At 38.8% G+C, this 15,910-nt stretch overlaps 1 protein-coding gene across 4 annotated transcripts in view; it reads right to left on the bottom strand.

The window, feature by feature from the left end:
• KIAA0586 overlaps positions 1 to 15,910 on the bottom strand; it is a 79,064-nt gene that overhangs the window by 9,508 nt on the left and 53,646 nt on the right. For 3 of the 4 annotated variants that reach the window (XM_081944665.1, XM_081944666.1, XM_081944667.1), the window contains exons 31-32: positions 12,068 to 12,189; positions 10,452 to 10,539 (exon numbers count right to left, since the gene is read on the bottom strand). In XM_081944665.1, the coding sequence (XP_081800791.1) occupies positions 10,452 to 10,539; positions 12,068 to 12,189 (210 nt within the window). Of the gene's footprint in view, positions 1 to 7,378; positions 7,494 to 10,451; positions 10,540 to 12,067; positions 12,190 to 15,910 lie in introns of those variants that run through there. The other variant, XM_081944668.1, reaches the window with a different exon arrangement.

Here is a 15,910-nt window from a genome sequence, read left to right as displayed (position 1 = left end):
GTGTTAATAAAATAACATTTAAAATTCAGATAAATCATCAAATCCATGATGTAGAGCAGACCAAGAAATAAACTCCCCCAGAGGACTAAACTTTCCGTATTAAGCTTGGTTACCATGAGTCTGATAGTGCTTTATCTCCCTTCCCTTTTATACTCCTATGAGTTAGGAAGGTGTTTGGGACATTTTCATAAACCTTCTGTTGCTTTGGTAATGGATCTTGCCTATTTCTGTCCAGGTCAGTCTCTTTACTCGCTACAATATGATTGATATATAACCCTGCCTGAACAAAAGCATCCCTAGAGTTTTTCATGGGGCTGCTTCTGAAAAAAATGTGCAAATTGTTATACTGCATCTTTCCCTCCAAATATTTACCTGTAAACTAAGCTGGCATTCTCAGTTGATTATAGAGTAAGAAGTTGTTGAAAACCAAAGAATTAACAAGAGCTGCAAATGGCTGCAAGTATTGTTGCTGAAAACTGTGGGGATATCAGAAAATAGGCAATGCTGGTTTGGTTAATTTAAACCTTTCTGTATTGCTAAATGAACAGATAATCCTAGAGCAGTGATGGCGAACTTGTGGCACACGTGCCACAGGTGGCACGCGGAGCCATTTGTCAGGACACGTGAGGCGCTGTTGACCCTTTTTTAAAGCCATTTTTCGCCCTCCCCAGGTTCCAGAGGCTTTATAGGGGTCAGGGAAGCCTCCGGACGGTCATTGAAGCCTTCAGAGCGCTCAAAACGATCCTCCGAGCAAACAGGAAGTCACTTCTGCTTTGCTCAAAGGGTCGTTTTGAGCGCTCCGAAGGCGTCAGGAAAGCCTCCGGACGGTCCCTGAAGCCTTCGGAACGCTTAAAACGACCCTCCGAGCAAACAGGAAGTCACTTCCGGTTTGCTCAGAGGGTCGTTTTGAGCGCTCTGATGGCATCAGCAAAGCCTCCGGACGGTCCCTGAAGCCTTCGGAGCGCTCAAAACGACCCTCTGAGCAGGATCGCTTTGAGCGCTCCGAAGGCTTCAGGGACGGTCCGGAGGCTTCCCTGACGCCTCCGGAGGGCGTCCGGGGGGGCGGGGAAGGCTGTTTTCGCCCTCCCTAGGCTCCTATAAAGCCTCTGGAGCCTGGGGAGGGCGAAAAAAGCATGTAAAAATGGGGGGGTTCACGCCTGTAGTGCCCGCATGTGCACTGGGGTTCGCGCATTGCATTATGGGTGTGGCATGCCCGCACACGACCCCCCTGCGCTCCCCCCACTTATGGCACGTGAGCCAAAAAAGGTTCGCCATCGCTGTCCTAGAGGTAAGCACATAAATATGTACACTTGGATCACTCTCAATAAATTGACATGTATAATGTTCTTGGCTCATTTGTTTAACTGAAGTTCTTCTACCTTGCTTTAGGACTTGTGTGGGGAAAAGATATTTTAGGCAGTAATTATGCAGATTTCTTATGCAAAAATATTGAAAATTCAAAAGTGGTCTGCAAGCCTTTAAGCATCACTGTAGGCCAGTTCCAAATGTTTGAGGCTGAATGACCTGAAGACTTAACTTCTAACATATTTTCTTACCTAGACACTAATCTTATCAACGGAGGTGGTTTTCTAGATTAACCTGCATTATGAAGGCTGTTTCTTTGTTTAATACCATCTGCAGAGAGACTTGGCAATATATTATGGTTCTTTAGTCACAGGCATTTTTGAAGCATATTAGAAATTACAGTATAAATTGAAGTGAAATTTTATCTGCTGTTCAATCATGACTATTACCGTAGGTATGACACCGAGTAATGCTGATTTGTGTGAATTTGTGTATGTGTGCATACGTACATACATACAAACATACATACATACATATAAACAAGAGTAGAAACACAGCAACTCTTCCAACCAGGTGCCAGATCAACCATGCTATTAACCTCCTGACTCAAGTCCAATCCTGAGGGGAACAGTCAGGACTTCAGGGCCTTCTGGAAAGCTAATGGGGTATTTTATATGTTGCTTAGAAAATTTGTTGAAGGGATTTCATAATAAACAAAAAACATATGCTGCTGAGGGAAACAGCTATAGCCTTTATGCTCTGCTCATAGGCTTTTGGTGGCAATTGTAGGAAGTACTGAATACCAATATTGAACTCAATCAGCAGTGCTGATCTGTTGGTGAGCCATCCTTATTACAACTCTGCTGTTGGGGATCTTGGAAATTGAAGTCATAATATATCTGTAGGGGGGGGGGGGTGTCAACCTATTCTCCAAAGCACCTTAAAGCAGGACAAGAAACAATGGGTGAAAACTAATCAAGGAGAGAAGCAAGCTAGAAATAAGGACAAATTTCCTGATAGAACAATTAATCAGTGCAACGGCTTGCCTTCAGAAGTTGTGAATACTCCATCACTGGAAGTTTTTAAGAAAATATTGGACAACCATTTCTCTGAAATAGTATAGGGCTTCCTCCCTGAGCAAGGGGTTGGAGTAGAAGACCTCCAAGAATAGAATACCTTCCAACTCTGTTATTCTGTTCTGTTTTGAAGGCACCAAAATAAGTAAAGTTGCTAAAAGGACAAATTCAGATGGATTAGCAGAATAAATGTCCCATACATTTGGGATCCACAGACTATATCCACAAATCTCAGTTGGGAATAATTTTTGTTTGGATACCAAAATCTTATCACTTGCATCACTCATCTCATTGATAATCTTTTCAACATCAGCAATGACCCTAATAGCAAACCCTTTCCGGCCAAAGTCTGAGAACCAAACAGTTTCCAATTACAAACTCTTACACCTAAGCCTCCTTTTCCCACCAGATTCTAAATTCATTTATTAAAAAATGATTTTTTTACTGGCTGAAACTGTTTTGAGACTGATATCTTTGCATTTCAAAATAAAACATTGAAAGTGATTACTTTTTCTAACAATACTTCAGGAATTCAATCTAGAACTATCACAAAAGGAATTAACTGCATAAATAAATGCAGAATGCAGAATAACATAGCTTCAAAAAGATTCATGAGAATCTGCACCAAGGGGATTGAAGGATTGATGGTTATTTTACAGGCACAACTATTCAGTTATTAAAACAGACTAATACAGATGTTTACAATCAGAGAATATTATTTTTCTAAGCAGCTTCATCTATAGATTCATTTTGTATACATAAAACGGACCCCAGAACAAATTCAAGTTACCGGGGGGGGGGGGGGGGGATTTAAGCCAAAGGGCAGTTAAGGACACTTTTATATTTTCTGCTTGGTAGTGTCAGAATGACAGGCACCATGCTGTGACTGACAGACCCAATTTATGGGAAACTTTGGCAAGGGTAATGAGATAGCTTTTGGGCAAATGCAGTCATTAGCGAGAGGTTTTCTTGTATTTACCATTTATGTTGTTCCCCATTTATGCAATATGACCAATGCTTGAAAAGATTAAACAGGTCAGCCTCACCACCTTGTCATCATCCACTTTTGTTCCCTATCACTCAAGTTTGATCCCCGGCCTGCATGTTTGGCTTCTCTTAATGGTGGTGGTAGCAATTATTAGTAACATAAAATGTGTGTTATTCCTCCCAGTATGAGGACAGAACTATTCAAGTTAACAGAATATCAGAGTTGGAAGGAACCTTGGAAGTCTTCTAGTCCAATCCTCTGCTCAAGCAGGAGACCTTAGACCAGGGGTGTCCAAACTTGGGAACTTTTAAGACTTGTAGACTTCAATTCCCAAAATTCCCCAGCCCCATGGCTGGCTGGGGAATTCTGGGAGTTGAAGTCCACAAATCTTAAAGTTCCCAAGTTTGGACACCCCTGCCTTAAGATTATTTAGACAAATGGATGTCCATTCTCTTCTTAAAATCCTCTAATGATGGAGCACCCACAACTTCTGAAGGCAAGCCATTTCACAATTTCTCTAACTGTCAGGAAATTTTTCCTTATTTCAAGATTGGTTCTCTCCTTCGTTAGTTCCATCCACTGCTTCTTGTTCTGCTTTCAGGTGCTTTGTAGAACGGGTTAATCTATTGCATCCTGGTAAGCTTCTGAGCCCCATGAAAAGTTACTAGAAATTGGCAAAAAGCCTTTCTTAGCCAGATAGAATCCCTATTATAAATTATCTTCCCTTTTCTCTGCTTCTACTGACAGAACCCACCTTTCTTCCTTTTCCTTTTTCAACCATCTGTTTTATCCTCATACTTTGATTCAGCACTCAAGTACTTTATCTCACCCTTTACAACTAGCCTAAAAATCCACATTTTTGCAACAATTTCTGCCAACCTCAGCTTAGTATAAACTAGAATTCTTTATTGACCAAGGTTGATTGGACACACAAGGAATTTGTCTCTGGTGCATAAGCTCTCAGTATACATACATACATACATACATACATACATACATACATACATACATACATACATGATAAATCATTATCATAGCCATCATAAAAATATATTCATCATAAATCATGATACAAAACTTAGTGATAGTAATAGGATAGTAAATAAGCAATATATTTAGTAATATTAAAATATGTATATACATATATACATACACACAAACGCACACACACATACATATTGCAACAATATTTCTTCTCAACATAGGGAAAGTTTGTGGAGTGAGAAAAAGAGTTAGAAATAGTTCAACTTAAGGCCTGAGATAAAACAAAAAAGAGGCATTGTGAAAACTACTTTACACTAACAACATTTGTAAGGCTATTCCATCATAGCAAACTTGTTTCTACCACATCGACACAATACTTTTTATACTGCCTTTTTTTTAAGCTTTCTACGTCTCTGCTTTCATGACCTCATCAACTCCATCCAACAACTTCTCTATCTTTACTTTCAACCTATTAAGTCTTCCTTACATATTTATTTTCGGAGAGGTCTTATTATTCTTGAAATGCAGGAGGCCCCTTAACCTGGGCCTGTGGATCAGCTGATCCAGAGAGGGCCAGAAGTTCTGCCTCTGTTTCTGGCACACTGTTGCTAGCCCTAGCGTCTCTGGACCTGCCGCTCTTTTTGGGCTGCCACTAAGAGAAGGGGAGTGGTAGCTAGGATTTGTGGGGGCAGCCTCCACAAAGCCGTTCTGCGTGGATGGCAGGTGCATGTGGGGCATGTGGAGCATGTTCCCCCCTTCACCCCGGGAAACGGCAGGGACCTGCTGTGCATGCAGTCAAATATTTTAGGGGAGGCCTATTTTCAGGGGAGGGCTTATTTTAAGACATGCACTCAAAAGCCTGATTGGGCTTATTATCTGGGAAGGTCTTATTTTTGGGGAAATAGGATAATCTGTTTTGGAATTTCACCACATACACATATATTTCCACATTCAAATCCTCTGAAAAATAGATTTAAGGCAGAGAAAAGGAAGCATTTCTTCACTTGTTTTATAAGGATTTCACTGCTATAAGAAGTAGTGATGGACTACTGGCTTACAATCTTCCCGTGTAAGATTGAGATTGTCTTGGCAACGTCTCAGCGAGGTCTCACTCGGGATCTTCAGGCTAGGCTTTTGGCTTAAAGTGTGATCGGAGCTGCCGTCTTTCTATAAATCTTGGTGGGGGTGGGGTGGAGTGCTGGCTTTGTTTCAGTAAGTGGAATGATTGGTTGTGTGGTTGTATCATGATTGGTAGATTGGTGCTGATTAGTGCTGGCTGTGTGTCTATTGTTGTTTCGTGTTGTAACGGCCTGGGTGGTGGGTGGGGCTCATTTGTTGCCTAGGGCTGGTTTCCAGATGTCTGGTAGGCGGGAGGTATCATCACATTTATGTTGTGGGGGTGTTTCTCTATTTGTCCACAAACACAATATCAAGACAGCGTCAACACTGACCAAAAAATAGCCAACATCTTAAGAAACCCCAAAGACAAAATCCAGCTAGAAAACCAAGGAGTCTACGGAATACCATGCAAAATCTGCCCTGCAACATACATCAGACAAACGAACAGGAGAATAAATGCACGCATCGCAGAACAGAAGAACACAGTAAGAAAAAAAGAAAAAACTTCCTCCCTTTTCCAGCACCTTAAAGCTACAGCAGATGAAATTAATTTTGAAGGAACCAGGTTAATCTCCAAAACAGAACACTTCAACAAGAGAATAATTATGGAAGCTATCAAAATAGAGAAACACCCCCACAACATGAATAAACGTGACGATACCTCCCGCCTACCAGACATCTGGAAACCAGCCCTAGTCAACAAACAAGCCCCACCCACCACCCAGGCCGTTACAACACGAAACGACAATAGACACACAGCCAGCACCAATCAGCACCAATCTACCAATCATTCCACTTACTGAAACAAAGCCAGCACTCCACACACCCCCACCAAGATTTATAGAAAGACGGCAGCTCCGATCACACTTTAAGCCCAAAACCCAGCCTGAAGATGGCGAGTGTGACCTCGCCGAAACATTGCCAAGACAATCTCAATCTTACACGGGAAAAGACCCGAATACAACAAGACCAGCATATATACATATATTCACACACATACATACACACACACACATCCGTACATATATATGAAATGTGAGAGATCAGAAATTGATTCCAATTTTAAAATATTTTTAAAAATAACTGCTGTGGGCTTCAGCCTTCATCAAAGTAAACATTGGGGGAGATGGTCTTTAATCCTTTTTCCTCATCTTAGTTCCTCTTGGATCAAATACTGATGCTCTATTCGTATTTTTTTCTTCCATCAGAACTAATGATAAATGTTATGGAGAGATGAAAGAGTAGGAAAGAACTAAATTGCTGAAATACTATGAAAAGAAATACAACCTTCAAATTATGTTTAAAATAATAATCCATGAAGGCTATTTTAAAATTAACACAAGGTGCTCCAATTATACTATTTAACAGCTCTTTAAATAGTGTGTTATCAACGTTATACAGTAGGGTCCTATATGGCTTGTCACCCAGACCTTTCCATGACTAAACTGGTCTATTGATAGAAGCAGAGAAGCACTGTAAACTCTGCTTAGGCTTCTGAAAGTGATTAGGCCTCAATCCCCATCAAATCTGTTCTTCCAGTCCATAGGAATTGTCCCAGTTCTGATGCCAACCAGTTTTGTACCATCCCAAATGTACTTCCTACTGATTGCTCTGTGCTACCTGACGATATTCCTGTTTTTCCTATTATACTGCAAGCTTTTATTTCAAGCAACATGGCATAATTGTTACATTATTCTGTCCTTCAAAAGCAATCATAAAAGAAAATCAAGAAAAATTATCCCATAAACTGGGTTTTTTTGTATGAATTGTTCATTTTGACTGTGTTTTTGCTTACAGCTAAAGCATCTGGTAGGAATTTAAAATAAATGTAATTCATTAGAATAATTTGTGATTAATGACAAGGCAACAGCAGCAACGTATTTTAAACAATTAATTTATTAATAGAATAAATTAGTTCTGTAAACATATATTAGCTTCCAATTCTTATTTTCCAGTTCTCCGCAGAAATCTTGTGAGCTGCTTCTTGATCATCCTTTTCATCATGACAGCTGCACTGCTTGCTAAATTTATGAAATGTTTAATATTTTCAAGGATAGCAATGCACAGTAGATCCAACAATTTTAAATGGCAAATAATTGCTATTACTGCCTGATAGAATCCATATGGTATTTGTTATAGGAAGTTGGTCCAATATTAAAATTGGCTCAATGATGAAGATTCATGTAGAAGCAAGATTTTGACAAGATCAAATGTACAGAGTTCTGAATATTTTCCTTTAACCTACCACTGATGTTCATTTTTATTTATCAGAGCTACATTAACTCAAGGTGATGAACATAATGTTTCTTCCCATTTTCCCCTCAAGAATCCTGTGAGATGGGTTGAACTGAGAGAGAATAACTGGCCCAAATCAGTCATTTAGCTTTATTTATTTATTAATTCAATTTATAGGCCGCTCCCTCTCCACAAAGGGACTCGGGGCGGCGTTAAAGCTTCTGTGCCTAGGGGAGAACTAGAATTCTTGGACACCTAATTTCACTTCAGCACCTTAACTACTATGCCTAACATTCTCTTTAATACGATGTAACTATGTATCATGGAGGAATCAATATAAGAAAGGACTTTATCTAAATTTATTGGCCTGTGAAATTTTGAGAATGCTGATATTTATAATACTTGTATTAATATTTGTAAAAACATTTAAGGTGTGTGGTGTGTGCGTGTGTGTGTGTGTGTGTGTGTGTGTGTGTGTGTGAGACGTGATCGAGTTTGACATCTGTTTGCTGCAGTAGTAGGTACTGCTTTTCCAGAAAACAGGACATATCAAGTGGGGACTGTTTTTGAAAGTTCTGGGGTAGCAGATCAGAAAGCCTCGTCCTCATAGCCTACCTCGTGTGCCTCTTATTAGCTGCAATTTGAAGCAATAATCTGCAGGACAAAGCAACTTTTCCAAATTGTAGGATTAACAGGACAAAACCAACATATTTATTTGCACCTGATCGCAGGCCTTAAGTATAAAGCAAGGCTTCATTAAAAAGTTAAAAGGCTAATTATCTTGCAAATTTAGAAGTCACTGGTATCAGATTTAACTAACAACTTATATGGTTTTCTTACCAGAATTTACCAACAGAACTTCTGAAAATACATATGAATTCTGTAATGTATTTAATATAGATAACAGGAGAAAGTTTAAAAGAGACTCAAAGACAAGAAACCCATCCCAATATTTCCAATATTTTCTAGCAATTTTGTCCAAATCAATGTTCCATATTAAAATTAATAATTCTTAACTGAACAAATAGCACCCTTCCAATAATTTTATTTTTTTAATTAACTTCCCCTGCATTTTGGATTATATATGTATTTCACTATATTGTATTTATATATGTAATTATACATATGTAATGAAATATACTATACACATATCTGTTGTGTGTGTGTATGTGAATATCAATTTTCCACACAAGGATTTTATATACAGAAAAAAAATCAAATTAGAAGCACAACTATATTTATCCAAAAGGAAAATGATCCTTAATTAAAGATTATCTTATCCCGCCCAAAACTATAAGTTTAGTAAAAACAACAATCTTTATTTACTGTATTCTCAGTTAATGTAAAGTAATCTTCATAATATTTAAAGATACATTTCTGAAGCCATTTACTAGTAGTTTTCCTTAACATTATATTATACTAGTATAAATATAATTGTAGTATTTGTAACATTTTGATTCAAACAAGTATTTCATTTTTTATAAACTTGCAGATAAGTATATACTGCTCATAATCCATAATGATTATTATTAAAATAATAATATTTACTATATTATATTAAATAGCCTATAAAAATTTCCAGCATAAATATTTGATAACTAAAACATATATTAGCATGATCATTTGTTGAATGTAAAATCATTCTTAATCATTGACTAATTTCAAGATAATTTCCTTTATGTCCAGCAGGACATGTTATTATGTAGAAAAAGGCTGTAATCTGAAGCTATCTCCAACTGATCTAGGGCTTAAAGACTTTAGTTTACCCTAAAATAATAAACATCTCCAGTTACCCTGTTACAACAATCTAATTAAATTCTGTTTTATATGGCATTTACAGCAAAGCAGCTATCCCTTAAACAACTAACATCATGAATAATTTGGTTGGCTGTGTCATTTTCCATTTTGTAAGAAGAGTTCTCTTCCTAGCCTTCCTCCTATATAAGCACAAGCCACTGCCATCTTGTGGTCAAAACTCAGATACAAAACTAGATTGGCTAAAACTTCATATACGCTCTCTAGCACCAAATGTGGATTTACAACAAAAGAGATCATTCATGGGAGCCACCACTGATCCCAGTTTTCCTAAAAGTATATCTGGATAAGAAGATGCAAAAATATGTTTTCTATAATCTGCTAGATATTTCTGCATTATTATTCCTTGGGAAACTTTGAAAAGTTCAGAATCTCAAATGAGACTGAAGCATGGTTCTGCCATTTATATCCTTCAATCTCACTATTTCTCTCAAAATCTATAGCATTGAATTTTAACAACATATAATAAATGCGATTTCCCTTTTTTCTTTTTCTTTTTATTGGTGCTTCCGAGTCAGTACTAACTCCTGGCAAGTGCCTGGACCAGTTCCTGCAATTTTGTTGATAAGATTTTCAGAAGTGGCTTGCCTTTGCCTTCTTCCTAGGTCTGAGAAAGTGTAACTGGCCCAAGGTCACCCAGCTGATTTCATTTTTTAATGCCTAAGACCTTTCCCTTTTTGATTTGGGTTACTTGGAAGCCTTGTTCAGAGTGGAGAGAACTGGAACTCTTTGGCCTATTCTCATGTGTCTTATTAGACCTTCACTTCACCCAAGTATCCATTCCTTACCTGTGGTGTTTAGGCAGTGGGTTAAAAAGAGTGACAGAAATATACGCAGCCCTCGATTTTATACAACACACATCCTCCAAATCTGTCAATTCAATATGGATCAGGACAACAGGTTTTAAACACGGTAACAGGATAATTTACCTTTCTGCTGTGTATGTTCGGATTTTGGTTTTACACAGATGATTCTGGAATTCACTGGTATTTCCTGGAAAGCATCTTGGGGCGTTGTCTACATGGGAATTATGAAACATATATTAATATTATATCTAACTGGATCAAGTAAGAGTAAACAAAACTTCAAGAACAGAATTAAAAAAAACATTGTTCCACATTTATCCCTGTCCAAGCTTTCTTTCCAGCAGAAATTAAAGCAGAACTGATCAAATGAGACCTAATCCATAATGGCCATTCATGCCAACCAGAGCAAACAAAATACTAGACTGTAGATTTATAACATTTGCCTTGAACACAGAGATATTCTTTTTACTTTGAAATGAGTAATGGAGGATGCGAGAAATCACATTTTGTGGATCTACCCATACCATCTATCAAAACCAGACATTTCTCAATAAGTGCTCTCATAAGTGTTTTCTTTGAAGAGATGCTGCTGATATCTTTCAAAAGTGGCAAAACCCTTGTTTATGCTAAGTCTTTGAGATCTTTTTTTACTGTATTAATTTCAGTGGCAGCATTTCACTAAATTGGGTTGAAAAGCCAAACAGGGCTAGATCTGATTGGGTGGGGGATGAGAAGATACTAAGAATGTAGGCAAACTGGGAGTTTAAAAAATATACAGGAAAAAATTAACTACAGCTCATGTACATACAATATGGTTTGATTCTGTATTTATTTCATCATCCAACCCGCCCCAGTGGCTCTGAGTGGCTAAAGCACATAAAAGCCTTAAAAAACAAAAGGCAATAATATGTGCAACCCCAGATCCATAACTATACACATCAACATATATACACTTAAATGGCTATCAAAGCAATATTCAAACAACAAAAGCCATAACGTATCTTGGGCATAAGCCAACCTCCTACCCTCAAGCCAGGTCTAAGGTTTTCCAAGCAGTTGGCAGGATTATAGCAAGTTGAATTGCAGGGGTAATAGGGTTCCAAGCACCCATTTTCTGGGTCTCATTAAATGGGATCTAAAACATGCCTATCCTGTTGGACTCCACAATTTAGAGAAGCAATCCCACAAATAATCCAGTGCCATGCCCTGAAAGGCATTATAAGTAACAACCAGTACTTGAATTGCATCTTACTGATATGAATTATGTGCCTTTATGTTTTTAATGAGTAGTGAGAAATGGGATGCAAATATTCCGTGCAAAGAAAGAAACTAGATAGGTATCTCCATGGCAGGTGAGACTTTAAAAAAAAACTTTTTGTGACATCCGAATTCAACTTCAGTCTATGTGAATTCAGGTTAGAGAAACACTTTTCTTTTTGCTGAGGACAAAAGAATAACACGTCAAAAACCATTTCAGAAGCAAAATAGTAGGCTAATACACACAAAAAATTCATGTGATTCTACCTCTAATGAAATCTTGTAAAATGCTTCGGAAGAGAGGGTGCTTTGTAGTATACAAAAAAGTTTTTGCAAAATCCGGAACACCTCTCCTTGGCTTTGGGTCATTAGCACAATTACATCCATTTGAGTACTCTATATTTAAAAGAATACTAAAACAGTCAAATACTGTTTTATACGTATTTATTTATTTTATAGCAAGGGCTATTCAGTCATGTTACCTGCAATGAGTCATCCAACTGAGGTGTCAGCTTGGTGTTTCCATATGCCCCTAGAGAGTCATGAGCAAGTTCAGCTACGCTCATTGGCCCATGAGTAACATCAGGAACACCAGGACTATCTCCTGAGAGATTAAAAACATATTAAAAGCACGGTTTCCATTTAAAATATTACCATTTCCAGTGCACACCTATAAAGATGGGTTGATAGCTCACTACTGTTTGTGAGATCTTATAGCCGAAACACTGCTATCTACATTCTTTGTAGGTTACTCTCAGACAAGAGGAGCAAATCTTTCATTTACTCACTGTATTTTGAATATGCCCTGTATGTTAACCAAATAGCTCATTGTACTTCTTTACATGCATGCTCGTGATTTTTCAAAATAACTGGTGGGAATTTTGCCAACAGACAGAAAATCTTTTGAATCTGAAACTCCTAAACTAGTCCATGTTGGCATAAACAAAGTTTAGTCATAAATCTCTTAATATCACCTTTTAAAAATACTTTATTGGGAGAAGACATAATGAAAGTTTTCATAAAGAGTTGCACCACACAAAATGGGGGCAATTTCAAACCTAAATTATACATTATACCTTAATTATTGCAATGACACAACAGTGCATATGGGAAATTACTTTTTCTTCCTACAGTTGTTCTACTTTCAATGTTATTTCTTTCACTGTTTTCTTTTTTTTCCAAACCGTATTTCACCAGGCCAACTCCTGATGCTAAAAAAAATACAGGTATGTCCCATATTTAAAACATCTCATCATCCTTACAGTCTTCATTAATTCTGTTGATCTATCATCATAAATTATGCTGTCAGAATTACATTCCTTCCTATGACCATCTATAGCCATGAATAAATCTATATTTAAAACATGTATTCAACACAGAAATTTCCTAAAGAAATACATACCAAAGAATCCCATTGTCATTCACTGAGTTTCCACATGACCCAATCACTTTTACTATAGCCTCATCTTGGTCCTACCTATTTATTTATGCTATTGACGGAAATCATGTTTCTTGGCCACGAAGGTTCTTCCTTCTGAAGCGCCCAGCCCAGAGCAATGACTCCTGCTTAGCCTGCCTTTTGCTGTTATGAGCGAGTCACCCTGTCACCGTCTCTGCTTGCACCTCCCCTCGCCAAGGAACTCTCAGGATCCAGCGCACCATGCAAAAGAAGAGGTCCTTCTCCCCAAGTCCGGGCATGTTTGGCAGCTTGCCAGCTCAGAATAAAAGTCCTCAAGCTCGGAATGGTTGGTGTGTGTGTGTGTGTGTTGTGTGTGTGTGTAAAACAATGACTCCTGACAGAGCTGGGATTCACTCACCTTCCCTACCGGTTCGCAAATGTGAGCGCATGCATCTCATCTGCACATGTGCACCGCCGTCTGCGCATGCACATTGCTCGCGCAATATGTTGGGCAGGTGGGAGAAGCCTCCCGCAGCTGCCACTATTGGTTTGCCTGAACTGGAGAGAGCTGGCTGAACACCACCTCTGACTCTTGCCTAGACCACCTTTCATGGGGGGCGGGGGGGCGGCACTGTAAAGCGTGGTGAGGAAGCCTTTGAAGAAGGAGTGAAGGCTGGAGGGAATTTTCACCTTCAGTTGGGCCAGCTTTGGAAACAACAACGGAAAGCCTAGGTTTGTGGTGAGTGGGGTTTGCTCCCTGTTTACATACAGTAGCTTGCGCTGCCAATCTTGGTGGGGGTGTAGTTTTCCCCGTGGTAGTTCCATGATTAAAGTATTGTTTTCTGCTTTTTTTTTGTCTAGTGTTAATTCCTGTTTATCTGGTCTTATTCCTCTCTCACTAGTATTTTGGATTTTAGTTTGGTCTAGGATGCTCACTTTCCCTGTTGAAAATATGGTTGAGTCTGCCCATCTCAGCCATCAACAGACACAAACCATATTTACATGCAGTATTCACAGGACAGGATAAGCTTAAAGTCCTCACTTAACAACTACGCAGTCCTCACCTAACAACTGCACAAAACCTGCCAGAAGTGCTGTTGTCATTGTTTTAAATATATTAAACAGGTAGTCCTCATTTAGCTACAAGTGGACCAGAAACTTTGTCATTCAGTTAAGTTGTCACTAAGTGAAACCACATCTTTGCTCATGATTTTATCTTAGACCTGTGAAGGTCATAAATCTGAGGATTGGTCTAAAATTACTTTTTCATCAATGCAAAACTGCTTACAGTCACTAAATGAGGTAATTGATAAATAAGGACTACCTGGAGTTCACACTAAGCTCAGTTTTTATATTAAAATATTAACCACAGAAAATATTGATCTTTACAGAATGTCAGAATTACCATTACTTAATACCAGGGTGTGGTGGTTCAGTAGCTAAGATGCTGAGCTGGTCGATCAGAAGGATCGGCAATTCAGCGATTCGAATCCCCAGTGCTGTGTAATGGAGTGAGCTCCCGTTACTTGTCCTAGCTTCTGCCAACCTAGTAGTTCGAAAACATGTAAAAATGCAAGTAGAAAAATAGGAACCATCTTTGGTGGGAAGGTTCCATGCACCTTCGGCATTTAGTCATGCCGGCCACATGACTACGGAGATGTCTTTGGACAGCACTGGCTCTTTGGCTTTGGAACAGAGATGAGCACCGCCCCCTAGAGTCGGAAATGACTAACACATATGTGTGAGGGGAACCTTTACCTTTAATACCAGGAATCAGTTAACATGCTTTTTATTTCCAAGTAGCTAAGCTCAATGTTTATTTTAAAAAGCTCATTTAATGTTTTTAATTTGTGCAAAGTCAAATTCTGAAAATATGTAATCTTTATAACCAGATGACTTCATATGCTATTTAACTGTTAATAATTCTGAATTATAATGCAAGCAATGAGCTTGAAATAAAATATGGGCACTTACCCTAAATTGTTGGTGGAATGATATATAACCATGCTGTACATTATTCTTTTTTTTCACAGAATTATCATAAAAACTTGCTACTGTTCAAGAGTTTTACACACAGACACAGACACACACAGACACAGACACACACAGACACAGACACACACACACACACAAACGAGGATAAATGTATTCTGGGCTAAGTGTGTTATTTTAACTGTGTTCTCTTTGGTTGTTTTAAATCAAGAACTCTTGAAGCAAGAAAAGACTTTTAGTTCAAGTTATTTGCTTCTGAAAATATTAAAATGTAAACATGTAATGTCAATATTGGGAAGTGCCTATTACAGAATTGGGCCTTTCATGACGCTATAGCTCTAAGGTCAAGTCAAAGGTTTTACTCACCTTATTACCTTACAGCCAAGGATGGGACCTGATGCTTTCTAAGGGCTCTCCCCACTGCCCTATGACCTTTGCCTAAGCTCTTGCTTGATTGGCAACAGAAATTCAGGATTTAAACCATATCGTAAGAAATATACTGCGAAAGTAGCTCCAATTTCCAAAGAGTAATGTGTGCCAGTCTGAACATGCACATTCTGTTTTGCTTTCTAAAAGTCAGCAAATCTTAGCTAGATTTAGCCAGACTTTTTAAAAGTCTTTAATCTAATCGTGCAGTGCGAGTGCAATGTGCGCATGCATCCTTACCTCTTGCGATGCCTCTGTGAGCCTCCGCAACTCTCCAGCTGCTCAGCGGAGTGTCGCGCAGGAGCTGTGCGCTCCGTGTGCGGAAGCACCGAAGAGCTTAAATACAGGTAAGGAGCTTGGGCGGGCAGGTGAGCCCTCCGGAGCACCGTACCGGAACGGTACCCAGTGCTCCAGGCAGGTACTGGGACACCCGTACCGGGGAGTACCGCCTGCAACCCACCACTGTTCTAGATGTTTTAAACCCATGGTTTTATGTTGCAAATTGGTA

This window comes from Natrix helvetica (genome assembly GCF_964273705.1).
Source record: "Natrix helvetica genome assembly, chromosome: 1".
NCBI classification, from domain to species: Eukaryota; Metazoa; Chordata; class Lepidosauria; order Squamata; family Natricidae; genus Natrix; species Natrix helvetica.
Note: the sequence above shows the minus strand (reverse complement) of the source record. Positions and strands in the feature narration are given on the sequence as shown.